Here is a 21,749-nt window from a genome sequence, read left to right as displayed (position 1 = left end):
TTGTCTATAATGATAATCTATCCTTTTACAATTTTTTCACTTTTATTACTTCCTTTATATTTATTACTACACCCCATCTAAAAAAAATATGATAAATTATAATATTCACATATAATTTTTAACATTCATAATATTTTTTTATATTAAAATAATTTTTCAAAATTTTAATCCAATACATCCCTTATTACATAATTTATTAAAAGATGAGTGATTCCTGTTTTTCCCATGGAGGATGAAGTTGAGTTATCTCTTATGAATTTATCTGGAAGCTTGTCTCTTATAATTTTTCCAACGTGCCTTGTTCCCATCCTCACGGTCATGGGATTGAAAGTTGAAAGAAATAAGCATTGGATTGGGTATGAGTGAGTCGGAGAATAGAGAGATAGATGGCGAAATCGGGGAATAAGAATATGGGATCAACCGCAAAAGTTCACCCTTCCAATGATCCCGAACTGGATCCCGATTCTTACGCCCTGGAGAAGTTCAGACTCTACGAAACCAGAGCGGTAGGAAATTATATATTATTAATTAATTAATTGATCATGGAATCGAATATTTTGTAATTGGAATTTGAATTTGAATTGCAGAGGTTTTACCTAATCGGAAGTGATCGGAACAAGAGGTTCTTCCGGGTATTGAAAATCGATCGATCAGAGGCGTGGGATCTGAATATCAGCCAAGACCCCGTGCTGTATTCTCCCCAGGAAATCAAGAGCTTGCTCCAGCGGATTGCTGAAGGTAACAGGGCCACTGGCGGCCTCACTTTTGTCGCTAAGGTTTTCGGGATTGCTGGTTAGTACTAATCTCTCTCTGAGAATCAATTGCCTTGCCGGAATCATTTATATTTATACCAATACTAATGCTCTTGTTTCTCTCCACTCCAGGCTGCATCAAGTTTCTCGAGTCCTACTATTTGATTCTCGTTACTAAGCGCAGACAAATTGGTTCTATTTGTGGCCATGCAATCTATAGCATCAAGGAGAGCCAATTGAGAACCATTCCACATGTTTCAATTCAATCTGATTTAGCTCACTCTAAGACTGAGCTCAGGTAACTACTTCTAACTTATCCCATTTCTAAACAACACAATTTAACATTACCTCTTCTTACTACAGGTACAAAAAGCTTTTGTCTAGTGTCGATTTGACCAAGGATTTTTTCTTTAGTTACAATTACCCTATAATGCAAAGTTTGCAAAAGAACGTCTCCTCCGGCTCCAGTCAAGAGGAAGGGATGTCATATGATAACATTTTTGTTTGGAATGCGTATTTGACACAAGCAATCAGATCAAGATGCAATAACACCATTTGGACCGTAGCTTTAGTTCATGGTCATTTTAGGCAGGTTTGTTGCTTCCTTTCTGCTGTCTGTTATTCATCAATGTGAGCTTAAAAAACACATTGAATTATTTTATGATAAACGTACAAATGAATATTTTATTTTTGAGCAAGATACTCTTTTCTGGACCATGCATTTTCATTAAAAATCCATGATGAATTTACTTATATGTATATATATATATATATATATATATATATATATATATATAATACCTGCTATTAGAGCAAGATGAACATTGTCTGAATTTGGGATTCTTGGGATAGAATAAACACGTGGTTGGGTTCAATAATCAAATAACAAAATGCCTTCATTTTCCCTATCTTGGTTTGATCACTTGGATGAGAATGAGGTTGGCAGATACACTGTAGTCCTTGCCACCGATTCTTCTATTTCTTTTGCAAGTTTGTCATTCATCAATATCTTAAAGTCTATATCTCACCACACCACCATAGAATCTTTTCTGAATTCAATGGTTTGGCTTACTGCTTAATCGTATGATAATGGCCTGGTAAAAGCTTGTTTCTGTATGGACCAATTTGACAAAATTTCAGGTTCTTGTATTATTTACTTTAATGCAATAATTACTGCCAATTGCTGGGGTAACAATGAGGGCTGAGAACAGAATACGTTATTGGTTGATGAAATGGGATGGGGTTGATGGTAATTGGAAGAAATGAGATTTGTCATAAAACTTGTATATGCTAAAACTTATTTCTATAATAATTCACCTTAACATATTTTTAAGAAATATTGATTTCAAAACCATTTTGGAGTCATTTTTCCTGAATAGTTTTATAAGTAAAACTCAAAAAATGGGACCATTCAAATCCCTGGCTTTCTTGAATGTATGTTACTTCATTCAGTTGATAGTGGGATTTTGTCTTTAGATTCCATTAGGGTGTTTTCCTGTAAAGCCCATTTCTTGTGCCTTATTCACTTTCCAACAAATAAGAGCAATTTTTTTTAGATTCAAATACAAATTCCATTGGAAATAAAATCAGGAATGTACTACCATAGGGTTATAATATATGCTCCAAAATGAGCAAATCAAGAAGGAGAAATAATCAATAATGCAGCAACTCTTGGGAGATTTAGTTCATTGACTTCATTCAATCATGTTTTCTGATGTAAATGATCTTTTATGCCTCAGAAGAGCTATCTAAGTGTTTCATTTATGTTAACTCGTTGGCAAGTGTACCAATTTGTCACAAGTAGTAAAGTTAAAATAGAAGTCCAAGTGTCGAGTCCACATGGACTTTGTTTGTACTTGAATTGATGTATATCCAATTTGCAAGCAAGAGATAAGGAATTGCAATATAGATAAGAAAGAAATAATTGGAAATTAAAAAGACAAGAGTAACAAAGATAAACAAGATTAATGCAAAAGATAACTTCAGTATTTAAATATGTTGGGGCCTAACATGTCTAACTACCCTTGATGCAATATTAATGTTTTTCTCTATTAAATATTTTCTCAATTTCCACCCACATCTACTAAAACACTCAACCCTGATCCCTCACGATGAAAAGTCTAATTTATCTATTCTCTCCCAAATAGTAAATCGCATTAAGCATGGAGATATATGCAGAGGCAAAACAAAGTCACTCTATCCCTAGCAATGAATTGTTTAGATGTCATTTCCTACTTCTTTAGAAATTATCATTTTTCAATGTATAATCTCTAAAACTAATACATGGATGATCAGACCATACAATAAAGATGAAGAGCAAAAAAGAAGCAATAGAAATAGAAATTGTATTCAATAGATAATAAGAGCAGTTACATTACAAGGGTGTTGACTGCTAGGCTCCCAACAGAGGGGGTTTAGCCTCTTATGGCCATGAGAGGCTTTACACTTCAGGGGCTAATGTGTATGGAAGAAGGGATTGGATGACTAAAAGAAAGAAATAGAGGAATGACTAAAGAAGGAGGGTTTGCTCTAAGGGATAGGCTCAGGCTTTGGATATCTTCAATAGAGAGCTCTGAGACTCGGTGTCTCTTTCTCTTCTGTTTCCTACTCCTTTTATAGGCCTAAGGTAGCTTTCTTTTCATGTTGTCTTCGCGCTTAGCGCGGGCTTTCGCGCTAAGTGCGCCTTTGGCTTCTTCGTGAACCTTTTTTGTGCTAAGCCTGAACTTGTCCACTAAGCAAGGGTGCGCACTAAGCGAGTTGTCCAATTCTTCTAACTTTTCTTTAAGACCTTTTCTTCCAGTTTTTTGCATCAATTTTCCTTTAAAGTACTTGAAATCTTTTTCTTTTGACTTCTGCTCATCAAAAATTGCAAAGATGTTGATTTTTTCATTAAAAACAATAGTAAAGTAAAGAAATTGCAATCATTATTAGCCAAAATTGACTATCAATTTTACTCAAATTTCGCGGTTATCAATTTCAATAATTTGTTTCCTTTTGGAAATATAATTGGTCCACATGATTATATAGTTTCTATTTATACAAATTTAGATTTAGATACATACACATACAAATATGCTTCGTTGCGTATCCCCCCACTTTATCACATGATTTTGTTGTCCTCTCAATTAGTTTAACTATCCCTAGTGATTGTCATTGTTTAACCAATTTAGGATTTTAAAAATGGCAGATTCGTCTATCAATTTTTGGGAGGGACTTCAGTGTTTCCTTGATTTCTAGACGATCGAGACATTTTGCAGGGACACGGTATGTTCTTATTTTGATATTTCATTCATGCTCCACATATTGTACAATCGATTCAGATGTCATGAAATAATTGTGATAATTTAAATTAGATAAGCATTCTCTAAGTTTTCGTGTTATATTTAATTTCGTCCTTAGAACTGTTCTGTTAAATTTGTAGCCATATATGATTGTTCTTTTCAAATATATAATAACTTAAGATTGCTCCTCCTCTCTCTCTCTCTCTTTTCTGAATTGTTAATGAAACAATCTGCTATTCTGAAAATGTTTCCTATTTTTCATCTTATTACTGAAGCAATTTTACATGGGGTTTGAATGACTAGGCCACTGCAAACAATAGTGGTTGATAGGATGGATAATAGTTGTAGTTCCTTCAAAAGTGAAAAAATACACATTAGAGACCAAGTCAAACCATATTATAAACTGCTTTTGGTGTGTTTTGTTAGATAAGGAAGGATATTCTAAATTTCTAATGTTTGAAGATTGTACTGACGTAGGGTATCCTTACAAGTCTTAGTCCTTTCCTACATTTGATGTGCCAGTTGATTGAGCACAAGCCAATACACCTTTAATGAGAAACTGTATAATTCTGTCTGAATATAACAAAAGTTGTTAATCCAATGTTGTATAAATAATAAATCATTAATCTTTGGAGTGCTTCATTCCAAAAACAAAAAAAAAAGACTTGTTGGGGAACAATTCCAAACTGGAAGCAAATGATAAATTTATAGAAATATTTATTATAAAGAAGTTGTCTGGTGTTTATGCTCTTTTATCCAAAAGATTACAGAAATGAATAGAATAAAGAATTTCTGGCTTTCATTTAGATTTCTAAAAACATGAAAGTTTGGAAGGATGTTTGACTACCAAAGTGTCAAAGCTAGAAATTGGGCAACCACAGTGGAGGACAATCAAGTTGAGGAAAAGCTGTTGTAGTATAAGGATGAGAAAGGGGTCTTACTTTGTGGACCATCAAGGGATTTAAGCAAAGACTGTAAAAATGAATCTGCTTGTGTATAAGTATAATAAATTCTCCATGTATTAGATTAATTGATTTTATCTAGTGGAAAAGTTAGAAATTCCTTGTGAGTCAATTTATAAGGATTTGATTCTTCAAAAAATCATAAATATGTTGGTATGGGGAGTCTAATCGACCAAATCTCATCACATGTAGGCTATTTGTGCTAGGTTGACTTCTTATGGGCTTTTAGCCTTGATGTCTGAGCATCTACATACTCAAATTCATTGCACGTGTGTTCCACTTCCACTTCCACTACAATGGGCAATTTGTATAAAACACATATATCATGTTCCATGTGACAAATTACATTTGTGTGTCTTTCAAACTCAACGTTTTGGGTAGCATTTATACAGTAAGTTTTATCCCCATAGGCTATTATTTGCTGTGATTTGTCCAGGGAAGGATTGAAGGAGGAGGAGCAACAAACCAGGTTAGCCTCATATTCTCTCTTTGCGATGGATACCTCTATAAGGTTATCCTTTATTGGAGAGTTTGGGAAGATTTGCTTTGTTCCTCAATCAAGTTAGACGCATCATGATATCTTTCTCTCGTTCTTCCTCAATCAAGTTAGATGCATCATGGACAATGCAGCTTTTCTACTTTGGACATGGCTTCGCAATCTAGAAAAGGATTTTGGGACCAGCTTTAATCATTGGTCCAGCAATCTCAGTTTAGGTTTCACTTGTTAGTGGAGGGTCTCTCTTTACAGTAATTACAAAATATGTAATCCTGCTTTCCAAGATATGGTTCCTATCTAGACTACTTCAAGTCTGATCTGGAACCATGACCTTGGCATCACTAATTGTAATATTTTGGACCTCTGGTACTCATCTAATACAAAGTATATATTTTTGCTGAGCAAAAAAAAAAAAAAAGTTAGACGCATCATGAATTCTTTCTCTCTTTCTTCCTGAGAGAATTTTCTTAGTTTCTTTCTTTTCATGATTCTTTGCTCTTGGTTGTTCTCACCACCTTTGTCCATCTCTCATTTGAATGTCCCTGTTTTTCCTATATGGCCTGCATTCCTAGTTATTCTGAAACATCATGTTTGAGACTGCCTTTATATGTTCCAACTCAGTCATTTCCTTTGAACTCGTGTATGATTTATTTTTCTCCTTCTCATTCCCCTCTGATGATACATATTGCACAACTTTTTTCTTTTCTCCTCTTTTAATTGTTCTCATGGTCCATCCCATCACCTTGATCTGTTTATCACAACTGTCTGTTTTAAAGGAGCTTGCGTATTGTTCTTTATTTATGCTGAAGGTATGTTGAATTGTTCTGAAAAAGAAATGAGTTATTCTCTCTAAAAAGATCATTTCAATGTCTTCTTTATTTATGTAGACCCAGGTTTCATTCTTAGTTTTAGATTTTTTTTTTTTAGTAGCGCATTGTTTCCTACTTGTTTACCAAATTTCCCAGTGGTTTTGTAAAAAAGGGGTAGCTTTTATACTTCCTAGCAAAGAATTTAAACTCATGATCTCTCCTTATTCATTAAGTCTTAAAAAGTTGCATAGATTTGGGGGCCTGTTATTGTGATTCTCTTGCCTAACTCGTTTTATCATTCCTCTATTTTTTTCAAGTTGTCCTTTTTTGCAAGGAGAAATATGGTGTGCAATTATTTAGGCTGTGATGCTATGGTAGTAGTTGTATGTATTTTGTATATTTGACTAATTATAGGCTTTGAATTGTATGGTGTCATTTAATGTAATGAGTAGTACCTTATTTGTTGGTGTGCTTTGCAAAGAATCTCTTATATGTTGAGTTTTGTGGCATTGGATTGTTTTTCCTAGAGCTTATCATTATTGTTATGGCTGGGGAGACTTCTACTCTATAGTAAATAAGTTGCCCCAGAAGTATAATTTTTTTTATCATATTTTAATTGTTCTCAAGTGTTCTATTCTATAGGATAGTTTATTTTACTTTTTACAGTGGTTGCTGAACAAAAGCTTTTTCTATTGTGGCCTTCATCTAGAGCAGAGAGTCCATTGTACACTTATTGGTTGAACATTTGCTTGTTGATGCTTTTTTTCTTCATATTTAGCAAATCTGTGCTGGTTATATAGCAGTGATTAAACATGGCATATTCTTTTATATCAGGAATTATCTGTATTTTGTAATTTGCAATGATATTTGGTTCTATATTGTGTCTATCCGGCTAAAATAGTAACAGTTGGATTATTTTTCTTTGTCATGAATTGTTTCTGCAGGTACTTGAAAAGGGGTGTGAATGATCGGGGGAGGGTTGCTAATGATGTTGAGACAGAGCAGATTGTCCTTGATGAAGAATCAGGCTCTTGCAAGGGAAAGATGAGTTCAGTTGTGCAAATGCGTGGATCAATACCGCTTTTCTGGTCACAAGAAGCATCAAGATTTAGCCCCAAGCCTGACATAATTTGTATGAAAATAGTTGAGATTAATATTTATCCTGTTCATTATTAAATTTTATGAACTTATAATAGATCTAGCTCTCCCCGCCCCCCCTGTTTTGACTTCCAGTGCAGAGGTATGATCCAACATACCAAGCAACAAAATTGCATTTTGAAGACCTAGCTAAGAGATATGGCAATCCAATTATTGTTCTTAATTTGATTAAGGTAATTCCTCATATAAAAATACTTAGTGCTGAAAAAGTTAACAAATATGAATTTACATGTTTTTTGTTCCTTCCTCATTTTTTTTCTTTGCATTATTGAATTGCTTCTTTTATAAAAGGGATAATTTATACTTTCTTGTTGCTTATTTAAATGATGAAATACAGACAGTTGAGAAGCGGCCTCGAGAAATGATGCTGAGGCGTGAATTTGCAAATGCTGTTGGGTATCTGAACCAAATTCTACCAGTAGAGAACCATCTTAGATTTATTCACTGGGATTTTCACAAGTTTGCAAAGAGGTAAGCATGTTAAGTTTTATCTTTTTTCTCTCAGTGGCAGTCTCTTCATTTTTCTTTTTTTGCATTTCAAATTTAAATCTGACTATTCTCTATTCTTCTCTGTCATTTTCAAAGCAAGTCTGCCAATGTTTTGGCAGTTTTAGGAGGTGTAGCAAGTGAAGCGCTTGATTTAACTGGGTTTTACTACAGTGGTAAAACCAGCATCATTAAGAGAGCCAACAAGAGCAATAGAACAAGCACAGGGAGGTATGTCCATCATTGAAATTATTACTTAACATTCAAAACATTAGTTGAAGCATAACTCTTAACTTGAAAGAAAGCAAAGATATGAAAAATGCAAGGGTCTGTGACCTTTTCCCCCTCATAACTTTTGTTGTGAGGTTTGACCACCTGCTGTTATAGAGACAGACTCACTGTTATGTATGCTCTTTCCACAATTAAGGAAGATATAGAACTAGTAGTCTCCATTAAAATCATAAAATGATTGAATAAGTTCATATCCTTTCTTTTCATTTTTTGATCATATAATTCTTAAGATTTCCTGTGTTATCTATTTTTGGACTTCGAAGTGGAAGATTGCTTTGAATGATCAGTTTTAGATGATTGAGGGAAAACTTGACTTAATCTGTAATGAATAATGATGATTGCTGACAATAATGGACTGCTAGGTATTCGTATCAATGCTTCCCAAGAAATATTAGCATTATACCAGTAGTCAAATATCTCTGTTATCTCTCCAATTAGGGCATTCAAGACTAGGCTCCATTTTGGGGGGAAAATGTAGTTTAGAACTGTAACTTGATTCTGGTTTTATATTTGTATTGCACAAGGATTTATAAAATAAATTGTAATTCTACATTTAAGTCTATGTTGTTGATTAGATGTATGGTTTGGATTTTATAAACACATAATATCGTTACCATAACTTTAAACTTAAATGCATAATATAATTCAATGATTATTTTATTTTGATGGTGGTAAGGTAACAACACTTGTGGCTATATCAGTAGAGGCTCTAGCGAAAAATGGAAAATGTTGGAGATTTAATATAAAATCATTGATGCCAGTGTTATTTCCGGGTGATTCTTTTTTTTGCTTAATATTATTGCAGTTCTATTTTATAATTGTAAAAGTGCAAGATTTAGAGAAAGGAAGTTCTATTTTTATTTTCAACTCATTGTGTATTTTTATAGGGATACTTCAGTGAGAGATCTGAGAGCTAGTTCTGGGGATCTTGTGAGGATTGGGAACAGTAATGAAATGCTAAATTCTGTGGTTAATCAAGACAAAGAGACTGACATGAACCATCAGAATAAAAAAGATAATTTTGGTAGTGATGCACCACATTTTCAGAGTGGAGTTCTCCGTACCAACTGCATTGACTGCTTGGACCGTACAAATGTTGCCCAGTATGCTTATGGTCTTCAAGCTTTAGGACGCCAGCTCCATGCAATGGGTTTGACTGATGTTCCAAAAGTGGATCCTGATAGTAGTATTGCTGCAGCTCTAATGGATATGTATCAAAGTATGGGAGATGCTCTTGCCCAGCAATATGGTGGCTCTGCTGCTCACAATACTGTATGACATTTTGTGGGATTCTAAATTTATGTAATCTGCCGACAAATATCTAACTGCTTATTTGCATCTTCTTCTGCAGCTGTTGTGATATATGTAACATATATTTTGGTGAATGACAGGTGTTTCCAGAGAGGCAGGGAAAGTGGAAAGCAACAACACAATCAAGAGAGTTTTTAAAATCCATAAAACGATACTATAGCAATGCTTACACAGATGGTGAAAAACAAGATGCAATAAACTTGTATTATTCCTTCCACCTATTTTATCTCAATAATTTTCTTTTCCTTTCCTAGATGGAATTCATAGTTCATCTTTAGTAAGATTTTATATTTTTAGGTTTCTAATGTTCAAATACTCTTTCCCTTAATTAATCATGTCTTGAATAAATAATTTTAAATATTTAAGGCATTGTTCTATTGCCAGGTTTTTAGGTTACTTCCAACCACAGGAAGGGAAACCTGCTCTCTGGGAGCTGGATTCAGATTATTATCTCCATGTATCTGGGATTGGGGATGATCTAATTCCTGAGAAGTGGTGAGTCCTCCTTATTAAAATGGCTGGTATTAAAATCAGTGACATGCTTCTATGATATGTTACATTTGGCATTGGTTTTTCTCATTTTTTGTATGTACACATATTTTTATTGTTTATTTCCCTATCAATCTTCAATTTCTTCCTGAATTTTGCAGTTCTGAACCAAATATCAGTCCTTCTGGAAGAGGTGGAATGGTATTCATGCCTATACCAGCTTGTAGAGATGACTTCTCTCGCATAAAGTTGACATCATTTGACATGTTAATTGAAAAGACTTGTAGTAAAATAAAAAATGTAAGACTATGCTGTGAGCCTGATCAGAGACCAGGTGGGGTTTCTGGAAACAGTGGTGTAGCACCTGATGCAGCGTAATTTCTCTTTTCTGAGTTGCTGTTTAATGTTTTTACTTCTGAATTTTATTTTGGTTTAATTACTCTGCGGGTCCCTGAACTTTTACCAAATTTTTAGTTATGTCCCTGCACTACATAGTTTTTCTTTGGTTGTTTTCCACTTGCCTATTATATTTTGTAATTATGAACAACTTGCAGTGTTTGGCTAAGATTTTCACTAAAACAAACAGGGAAAACTTTGATTCCCATTGCACTTTTCACACTTTTTCAGTAGCATTTGTAGGAGCTTATTATTCCTTTTGCTCAACTTCCACTGGCTTTGAACAACATCTAATATAAACAAACCATTAATTAGTTTGTTACTTTCCGTACCATGATTGGTAGAAGATCTCTCTTATCTGTAAGGTTAGAGACTCCTTTTATAGATCAATGTAAATTCCTTGCTTAAACTTAGTTTCTGTGTCAGCCACCCCTTCCACCCTAACCAATAACCATGTATATTCTCATTTTGGATGGGAAAAAGTGGGCAGTTTGTCTGACTAGTGTGAAAGCAAAAGCTATTCTGTGCTATAGGTAACTTGAGGTAATTTTGTTGAGTCACTGATTGTCTGTTGATTCCCAGTGAGATACAGCTCAAAAGCCCAAATTGGCTTTTCGGCCAGAGAAAGTATGAAGAGGGTTCCTCTGCTGCAAAAGTTGCTTCTCGTGAATCTGGCGTTGAAGGATCTCATGCTAATGGCTTTTGTGACTTGAATTGGCTTTCCTCTGGCAATGATATGAATGAAGAGGATGTTTTCCAAAGGTATGCATCTGAAAAGTGCATTATCCTTTCAAGACTTTGATGCACCTTCCATTTTTTCCTTTGATGTTCAGTATCCTATTTGGTCATTTTTCTATCGGCAAACATTTTCACTTTAGGTCACCACTAACCCATTTGTATGTTTACTTAGGGCATTGCGATTTGTTAGCTTTAGACAGAGCTGAGATATGCTGATTAACTGACCAAGCTTAGTGCATTCGAATCTGATCTGTTAAGTGGAGCTAGAGCTGTTAAAATTTTAAATGGCCACATATAATTCTAAACTTAGTTAATTTTCTGCAATTAGCAATAACCATGTTACAGTTGATTTAAATTATGATTCATGAAAGAATTTCCTTTAAAAGCTTAGTAAGTGCAACTCTGGGATCTACTATATTCAAAACTACCAGATAACAAAATTGTTTTATTACCACTAAATATTCCTGATCGGTTGATAATCCTGTGGTGTCCGTTTGGAGGCATATGGCCACTGTAGACAGTCCCACATTCTTCATTCTCATTTGATGCTTTTAGTTTTTTCAGTTTACAGATGATTCTTTTATAATCTTGATTTTGTAGGTACCTTACAATGACCTCAACAAATGAGGCCAACGGTTGGTATGGAGGTAGTCTCCTCGGCGATCAAGATGAAAGCAGTGAGATATATAAACATTATGCTGAGTTATGTCAGGTATGCAATTTAACATGAATAATGAAAATGCATATACTACTTGAATCTAGACTTAATTGAAGAAAGACACCATTGCTTGCTTCAAACAAGGCACTATAGTAGACTTACAGACCTCTACTTTAGTTTAACTACCTGCTGGGTTAATTTGTATGTTATGTTTTTAATAGGAACTGAAACTTCTATTGAAATGATATAGGGAAGTCGGTGAACTGAGAACTGAGCTTTGATTACAATGTAATGAGCAAAAAATTGTGGAAACTGTAAAAGAAAGAAATATCTAGGAGAAGAGAGACTACTCTGCCCAATGGCAATTGTCACCCAGAACGACAAAATACCCCCCTCTCCCCTTCATACTCACGCTCCTTTGCATGATCCCATGCATCTTTGTTACCAATGCTCTTAGGACAGCTGTCCATTCTGTTAGAAGCCTCCACTGCCTCTCAAACAGAGTTCCTATTCCCAATTAAGCACTAATCCTTTTCTTCTTTCTCTTGTATACATTAACTGGAAGCCCAGTTGTTGTGGGCCCATCGGTTGTCTTTATCTTTTTTGTTGCAGATCGTGTTGGTGGGGTAAAAACACAATTGTGTGAGTGATCAACCTATTGTATACTGTACAGACACATGAAAGGATCTTCTTGGTCTTGTAAGAATAATAAATCCAAGGTCTGACTCGCATCAAGTTCTAGCTGTACAACCCAACACGCCAGAAATATATAAAGAAAGAAATAAACAAATAAATATGAAATGAGGCAGATAAAATAACATCTACTCTAGGACGTCTTATGTTATTCTTGTCTATGCATGTTTGCTGCCAAAATGTAGTTTTTACCCTCATCATCCTTGGCATACATGCAGGGACCTGCCTTGGAACTTTTCCAAAATGACCCTGAGAAGGAGCAACACTATGCAGATGCTTTAAGCACGAGTTCATATGAAATTGTTAATGATGCTGTCGTTGCAGCAGAAATGGAAGCAGCTCTAAAGGAGTATGACCAAGTTGGTGCTGACCTTGGGATTATTCCCAAATCTTGTAAATTCTATGTTGATGATCCGAGCTGGCTGACGAGATGGTTAACTGGGGACGAAAAAGTACCAAGGATATGATGGGTCATTGTTTTGACATGTATAAGTTGAAAACTTATTTCTGTACCATTTTAACTCGTAGTTCCTTGTACAAAAGTCATTGCAAGTTTTCTTATCAATCCCCAGGCCTTAGAAATTTGATTCTTTTTTTGTTAAATACATTTTTTTCTCTCTCTTGTTTGCCTTGATTAGTTCCTATACCAAAAATGTAGTTTTTGGTCCCATAATTTCACAAGTTTAGGTTTTTGGTTTTTATAACTTTTCACTCTATTTAGGTTTTTGTTATTACAATTTTCTTTTTTATCCTCATAATTTAGTTTTGATCCTCATAATAATAGGGATTAAAATCAAAATGTTTAAAACGGCAAGGATGAAAAATTAAATTTTGATTAAAATATATTTTTCGTCTTTGTAAAACTACTAAAGTATGAATTTTGTCTCTATAAATTTTTTGTCTATATTTTCATTCTTGTAAAATTAAAATATGTTACTCTTTTTTGGTTTGAACGTCTTACTTCCTTGCTTACATGTCACTTCCTAATTGGTCAAGTTGTTAGATATTGTTCTTACAATTTTTGGGGGTTAAGAATCCTACAAATTGCCAAAAAAAAAAAAAAAAGTGCCACAAATTTTCAAACACTTATTCCTTAAACTTCATCTTCAAAAATTCAACAATCATAGCCAGAACGAACACATAGAGAATAATACCCCTCAGCCAATCTCATTGTTGTTGCACCTAGATCGAACCCCCCTAAGTGAGATCCAAATCTTCAATCCCATTTGTGACAACCGTTAAGCCATAATTGCACCACCGTGAACCCATAGTTGGTACCATGGCGACCACCATACCACCCTCGCCCATCACTATAAATCCTCGTAATTGATTTGGGTCTGATCGGCACCGGTGCAAAGTGTTTGGATGATTGTTGGGTCAAGCCCATGCACGACCCTCCTAGCCGGGGAATCGGTGCATGAACTTCTTCCTTCACTGTCTCCCCCTTCATTTTGCACATGCCCCACCAAATCCCATTGCCTTCAAACAATCAAACCCCTTTTGTTTTGCCCAGATTCAATCTTTGCGCGATGAAATTAGAGGTATTTATTTATTTTTCCTTTGTGCCTTTGGGGTTTCTTGTTTTAAGCTATTGGAAACCTATTAAGGGTTGAGATCAAGTCCAAGATCATGTTTTGTGTCTGCTATAGCCTATAGGGCGCATTTAGATTCATTCATTTAAATTTCATTGGTAATGCTTTTCCTATTGTGGAGTTCTGGTTAGTTATTAATCGACTGAGTGCTTTGTCATTTTGTTTTTAGGTGTCTATATTGGTAACATTTAAGAGATTTTTTTGTATAGATTTTTCCTTCATTCCCTTTACAATTAATGTGTGTTATTTAATGCTTAACTTTGATACTTTTTAGCCTATAGGCCGCATTTAGATTCATTCATTTAAATTTCATTGATAATGCTTTTCCATCTTGAAAATTTGTGGCAATTTTTTGCAATTTGTGGGAATTGAGTGACACGTAGGTATGAAAATCAAACTAGCTTAACTCCGGGCCAAAAAATAATATTTTAAGAGGGCGAAAAACATTCAAAAAAATTTAGAGAGACGAAATTCATACTTTGATAATTTTAAAAGAACGAAAAACACATTTTAGTCTTAAATTTATATAAAAATTAAAATTAAAATAGATTATAGCACTAAAATTATATATATATTTTTAGACCTAAAAATTAAAAGGAATGAGATATTACAGCATGTTTGACTTGTTTTTTTATTTATTTATTAGTAATTATAAAAAAAAATTTCACTTTAACTTTAAAGGATAATATTTCTATTGCTTTACAGTCTAAAGGAATGGTCAGTAACTCGAGGTAATCAAAGTATAGGTATACGTTTACAAGTGGTTTAATTCATTTATGAAGAGATTTTTGGAGGGAAACCAAGTTTGTGGTGATTGTGGGAGTAAGGCATTGACATCATATGAGAAGCAAGCTGTTTGAATTGAAAGACTTAACTAAACTAACTTAAGCTGCTGCAGTGCACTAGTTAACTGAGAAAGCTAACCCACCGCAAAGCTCTCTTTTATCTTCACTTGAGGGTTCATGCAAGTGCATATGTATGCAATTGGAATTGGAAAGAAAGCAGAGAAGGGGATATAGATGCACTACTCCAGCGAAAGGGTCCTTCAGTGTTATGCTTCTTTCATAAATTCAGGGCAGTTCACTCTTGTGTAATTAAGACCGGCCTTGAATCCACCTCCTTCTTTCATGGCGCTCTTATACATCTCTACGCCAAATGTAACTCTCTCATTTGTGCTCGCACCATTCCCCCACCTCGACACTGTTTCTTCGACCGCTTTAATCTCTGGCTACGTTCTAGCCGGCTTGCCCCATGAGGCGCTCCACGTATTTGACAAAATGCACAACTCTGCTGCTATTCTACACCAAGTGGCGCTAGTGTTTTAAGTGCAATTGCCAGCTTAGCTGCCCTTAATCATGGCTTGCTTGTTCATGCACACGCTATTAAGCAAGGTTTTGAATCCAGTATATATGTTGCAAGTTCTTTGATCAACATGTATGGTAAGTGTCAAATGCTGGACGATGCACGCCAAGTATTTGATGCTATATCTCGGAAAAATATGATTGTCTGGAATGCCATGCTTGGAGTTTATTCACATAATGGCTTTTTAAGTAATGTCATGGAGTTGTTCTTGGATATGACAACGTGTGGCGTTCACCTAGATGAATTTACCTACACTAGCATTTTGAGCACATGTGCATGCTTTGAATGCCTAGATATTGGTTACCAGTTGCATTCAGCTATTATGAAGAAAAGATTTACCTCCAATTTATTTGTCAACAATGCATTGATAGATATGTATGCTAAGGCTGGGGCTTTGAAGGAAGCCATCAAACAGTTTGAGCACACGACATACCGAGATCATATTTCCTGAAATGCCATTATTGTTGGATATGTGCAAGAAGAAGCGGAGACTGGTGCTCTCAGTTTGTTTCAGAGAATGAATTTAGATGGCATTGTACCTGAGGAGGTATCTTTGGCCAGTAAACTTAGTGCTTGTGAAAATATTAAGGTACTAGAATCAGGACAGCAGTTCCATTGCCTGTCAGTTAAGTTGGGTCTTGAAACAAACCTTTTTGCTGGAAGTTCTCTTATTGACATGTATTCCAAGTGCGGGGACATCGAAGATACACATAAAATTTATTCTAGCATGCCGGAGCAGAGTGTGGTCTCTGTGAATGCTCTGATTGCAGGATATGCTCTACAAAACACAAAAGAATCTATTAATCTTCTTTATGAGATGCAGATATTGGGACTGAAGCCATCTGAGATTACATTTGCAAGCCTCATAGATGTTTGCAAGGGTTCTGCCAAGGTAATTTTAGGAATGCAGATCCATTGTGCTATAGTGAAGAGGGGTCTTTTATGTGGTAGCGAATTCTTTTATGTCGGAGTTTTCTAACCTTAAAAGCACTGTGATGTGGACTGCTTTAATTTCAGCACATATTCAAAATGAGTGCAGTGATGTGGCCTTAAGCTTGTATCAAGAAATGCATGACAACAATATCTTACCTGACCAAGCAACATTTGTTACTGTTCTTCGAACTTGTGCTCTCTTATCCTCATTGCATGATGGTACATGGTAGAGAGATACATTCTCTAATCTTCCATACTGGTTTTGACTTAGATGAGTTAACCAGCAGTGCCCTTGTAGACATGTATGCAAAATGCGGGGATATAAAAAGTGCTGTTCAAGTTTTTGAAGAATTGGCTACTAAAAAGGATGTGATTTCTTGGAATTCAATGATAGTTGGATTTGCCAAAAATGGTTATGCAAAATGCGCCCTGAAGGTCTTTGATGAAATGACTCAATCATGCATTACCCCAGATGATGTCACACATTCCTTGGACTGCTTACCGCTTGTAGCCATGCAGGGTGTGTTTATGAGGGTTGTCAAATTTTTTACGTCATGGTAAACTATTATGGCATCGAGCCCCGAGTAGTCACTGTGCCCGCATGGTTGATCTTCTTGGTAGGTGGGGTTTTCTCAAAGAAGCTGAAGAGTTCATTGACAAACTAGAAGTTGAACCCAATTTGGGCCAATTTATTGGGTGCTTGCAGAATACATGGGGATGAAAAAAGGGGACAGAGGGCAGCTAAGAAACTTATTGAGCTAGAACCCCAAAGTTGTTCTCCATGTGTACTGCTTTCTAATATGTATGCTGCATCAGAACATTGATACAGAAATATATCCAAAAGATGCCTGGTTGTAGCTGGATTGTAGTGGGGCAAGAGACAAACCTATTTGTTGCAGGTGATATATCACATCCTAGTTACGATGAAATTTCAAAAGCTTTAAAGCATCTGATAGCACTAATTAAAGACAACAACAGATTCCAGGACAATATAATTTCCTGGTTTGGTCAAATTTAGTCATTCAATATGATTGGAAGTTGAGTGATCAACTCAGGTTTGTTTCCTGACACAAAAGAACCTTACATAAGGAAATAATCATATACAAAGGATGAGTATGGATTTACTCTTCCTGTTTTTTGGTAAACAGTAGCAGTATTATTAGCATTCAAAGATGCTTGATAAGTGGTCTTCTCACTCTGGATATTTATTACTGTGAACAATATCATGGCATTTCTTCTAGAATCTGACTTAGAACTTGGAAGATGTATTTGCATAAAGTGCTACAGAAAATTCACAATTAGAGGAGGATTTGAAAGATTTTTTTTTCTTAAATATTTGTGATACGGTAATATCTTGTGGGTGTGGACCGAACTTGGTTGGTGGAGGAAGGTTCTGCCAAGAAGTTGGAAGCTTGTGAAAGGAACTAACCTCATGAGTATAAATTGAAGGCGAATTATAGTGATCAAGGCATCATAATTTTATCTTTTATTACATGAAAAATGTAACTTGCTAAACTAACCAAATATGATTGTAAACCCTTTTCACATTTCAAACAACATGCAAATACCTCAACTCTGCATCAAGTATCTTGTAGATGCTCTAAGATACATGCGCATGCGTTACAGACTCACCCACATTTTCTAGAGGATGAAACCTTTTATGGCAAAGCAGTCTTCGTAAGAGAAATTTTTAGGTGTCTAAGGGAAAAGAAATTTCCCTTGCTATGTGCTATAGATATACTGGCCCACATAACTTAGGCGGTACACATTCAAAACTATAGAGCAAAAGATATTTATTATTCCCAAAGCACCTTAGAGTTTTTCCTTGTTTTAATGTATGTCGCAGATGATGTTGGTAGATTTTGTTACCTTCTCTAATATTTATTGGAAGAAAAATAGCTTCTATTACAATCTATCAAAGTTTTAGTTTTCGGAAGAAAAACAGTTTTTATTTACAATTTATCGTAGTTTTGGTTTTCAGGTTTGCTTACGGTTATTGTAAATGGTTCTAAAGCATTATCATATTGGGTCTCGAGTGTATTAGACGACCCTATATATCTTTTCCTTTAAATTGCTAGCAAGTCTGTCATTCTATTGGAAGTTATCTTTTCCTTTAATTTATTTTTAATTACACTCACTTTAGATATCTAAATATAATCTAAGTTTCTCAATTTTATGTCTAGTTTGAATCTAACAACTAACAATTGAACGAGTTTTATTAGATAATAATAAATGCGAATGTATCTTTGTTAGTTTTTCTCATCATTTCCCAACTGATATCTCTCTCTCTCTCTCTCTCTCTCTCTCTCTCTCTATATATATATATATATTATGTCTTTCGGTGAAAATTCTGTTATCCATAAATCGTAATGTATGTGTGCATGTTTCTAGAGTCTGGAGAATTATTATTCGTCAATGTTTTAGATTTATCTTGTTTATTTCTTTCCTTCTAATTTTATAGTTTGCTTAGTTGAGTTTTTGTGACTAGGGCAAGGATTGGGGTAGGTGTTAAATTAATTCCAGTGTGTGTGTGGGAAAAAGTTTTGTTCAACTCAACCAATGTTTTTTTTTTCAATCTAGGACGAGCTCAAGTTTCATACCTAGGAAAGTGCAACCTGACGTTTGGAAGCCTTGAAACGATAATCCAAACACACCCTTAGTTGTGTCTTGGCCAACTATTATGAGTTGCCTCTTCTTAAAGAATTTGGCCAAGCGAAAGCCAAATTTGACTAATTTTAGGAATAAAATTAGTCTCTACAATTAAGGATAATAATGTGTATTAGATTCATGAGTGGGCACAAAAATTACTCATGATAGGTAAGGTAAATATTCACTTACCGAGTATAAGGATCGGATATGGGTAAGTACTTGTGAATATTTTGTTTTGGACAGTGAATCATTTGCTTTGGATGCACCCATGTCACTCTTAATTACGCATAACATTCACATGAAAATAAAGTGTTATAGATTTAAACTATTGATTTATATATATTAAAAATTACAAAATATTATGAGTTTTCACTTCTTATCTAATGAGTCACACTCATTATTTTGTTGTTTTCAATAAATTTTAATCATTAATAAAAAAAATATGTTTCCAATAAATTTTACTAATCAATAAAAGAGTTTATAGTTTGCAAAAAAAAAAAAAGGTTTTACATTTCATATTTTTCGTCTCTTTCTTATTAGGCTTAGCCTATTTAAATTTTATTTAAAATATATTTTTATCCCTATAAAATATAAAAAATTTGAAATTTATCCTTGTAAATTTTTTAGTAAGTTTTTCATTCTTGTCAAATGTAAAGGTGTGATATTTTAACTCTTGGATCCTACGTGGTCATGTCATACGCGTAAATTTTTTTTTATGCTTTATTTCAACAAAACCTCCATCGCTTGCCTTCATCTTCCTCCGTTGGACCATTTGCGTTCACCTTCATCTTCCACCTCTGAACTACAACCTTCACCTTCCACCTTTTACCTACGACCCGCCAATGGAAAGATCTGGAGTTTCTGGGGGCCGTAGGCAATGAGGTTTCTGGGGGCCGTAGGCAATGAGGTGCTCCAAGGTTGTCAGAGTCTTCATTTACGGCAAATGATGAGTGCCTGTGCAAACTACCCATGTTGTTGCTGACTTCAAGGAGCATCGATAACCTCGAAAGACGTTTTTGGAGATGTCGAAACTGGGTGGTAAGTGCTCTGCTATAGAGTTCAACTACCTGTAACTTTTTTTTATTGGGCTGAGGGTCCTATCAATGTTAGAGGAGCATCGGATGTTGATGGAAGGCAAGCGAATGTTGTTGATCCAAGATAAGGCACAACTCGTAGGACAGAACAACAACTGGAGCAACGGTTAGAGGAGGCTCAAAGGAAGATATTAATTGCAGAAGATAGTAATTATTGACACAAAGAACGTGTATTTGTTGATGGGTGTTGGATCGAGTGGCCTCAGAATAATTAAGAAGGGGGGGTTGAATTAATTATTCCTAAACCTTTACTAATTAAAAATTACTCTTATAAGGCTTTTACTAAATTGTTAAGAGAATGAGGAGTAGAAGAGAAACTTAACAGAAAGTAAAAGCGGAAATTAAATGTACAGCCGAAAGTAAAAGAGTAGGGAAGAAGGAAACAAACACACAAGAGTTTTTATATTGGTTCGGAAACAACCCGTGCCTACATCCAGTCCCCAAGCGACCTGTGGTCCTTGAGATTTCTTTCAACCTTGTAAAAATCCATTTACAAGCAAAGATTCACAAGGGATGTACCCTCCCTTGTTCTCTTTGAACCTAGTGGATGTACCCTCCACTAGAATTGATCCACAAGAGATGTACCCTCTTTTGTTCTCAGTCAAACCCAAGTAGATGTACCCTCTACTTGTACCACAAAGGATGTACCCTCTAATGTGTTAAGACAAAGATCTCAGGCTGTTAAACCTTTGATACTTTGTGAATGGGGATACAAAAGAATTCTCAAGCGGTTAGTCCTTTGAACACTTTTGTATTAAGGAATGGGAAGAATCAAAAGAATTCTCAGACTGTGTCGTTTTGAATTCTTTGACAAGAGAGAAGGGAGACACAAAAGAATTCAGGCGGTTAGTCCTTTATTCTTTTGGAAAAGGGAGAAGAGAGACACAAAAAGAATTCAGACGGTTAGTCCTTGGCGAATTGTTTTTGGCAAAGAGAGAAGAGAATGAAAAGATGAATAGCACAAGTTTTCAAGGTTTGGAAAACCAGAAAACTTCAGAAAGCTTTTGGTACAAAGAAGAAGAAGAAGTTCAAAGAGATTCAAGGCTTGTAAAGGATTGATTGGAAAAGTAAAAGTATGAAAGAATGAATTAATTGAAAATGAAAAACAAAGTCTTGCTTTTAGAGACTCTTCATGTCTGGTCAAGAAGACCATTTAGAAGAGTTATAACTTTTAGAAAGAACTTAAAACCAATTTAAAAAAGTCAAAACATTTTTGAAGAGTTACATCTTTTTTATTTTTTCAGAAACAAACACTGGTAATCGATTACCAAATTAGTATAATCGATTACACAAAGCTTTTGTGTGAAAGGATGTGACTCTTCACATTTGAATTTGAATTTCAACGTTCAAAGGCACTGGTATTCGATTATCAAAACATTGTAATCGATTACAGCTTTTTGAAATTAATTGGAACGTTGTAAATTCAATTTGAAAACTTTTTCAAAACAATTTTGCTACTGGTAATCAATTACAACAATCTGGTAATCGATTACCAGAGAGTAAAAACTCTTTGGTAAAAGGTTTTGTCAAAAACTCATGTGCTATTCAAAGTTTTGAAAATTTTTTTAATACTTATCTTGATTGAGTCTTCTCTTCATT

The 21,749-nt window shown here is 34.9% G+C and overlaps 1 protein-coding gene and 1 pseudogene across 2 annotated transcripts; both read left to right on the top strand.

Moving 5' to 3' along the window:
- The first annotated feature begins 205 nt into the window (after positions 1-205).
- LOC114422654 (phosphoinositide phosphatase SAC1-like) lies at positions 206-13,140 on the top strand. Of its 2 annotated transcripts, XM_028389126.1 has the most exons (17): positions 206-506; positions 588-792; positions 885-1,050; positions 1,116-1,344; positions 3,940-4,016; positions 5,432-5,464; positions 7,245-7,432; positions 7,534-7,631; positions 7,796-7,929; positions 8,044-8,175; positions 9,123-9,507; positions 9,627-9,748; positions 9,931-10,041; positions 10,197-10,409; positions 11,014-11,193; positions 11,770-11,881; positions 12,739-13,140. In XM_028389126.1, exons 1-17 carry the CDS (start codon positions 387-389, stop codon positions 12,985-12,987), a joined length of 2,754 nt encoding a protein of 917 aa, XP_028244927.1. In that variant the 5' UTR covers positions 206-386; the 3' UTR covers positions 12,988-13,140. The 2 variants fall into 2 exon arrangements, with proteins under 2 accessions (XP_028244927.1, XP_028244928.1); XM_028389127.1 differs by lacking the exon at positions 5,432-5,464 and having other exon boundaries at positions 207-506.
- Positions 13,141-15,385: 2,245 nt separating this feature from the next.
- Positions 15,386-18,335, top strand: LOC114424002 (annotated as a pseudogene).
- The last annotated feature ends 3,414 nt before the right edge of the window (positions 18,336-21,749 follow it).

This window comes from Glycine soja, chromosome 8, assembly GCF_004193775.1.
Source record: "Glycine soja cultivar W05 chromosome 8, ASM419377v2, whole genome shotgun sequence".
NCBI lineage: Eukaryota > Viridiplantae > Streptophyta > Magnoliopsida > Fabales > Fabaceae > Glycine > Glycine soja.
This window is presented reverse-complemented; position numbering and strand designations above follow the sequence as displayed.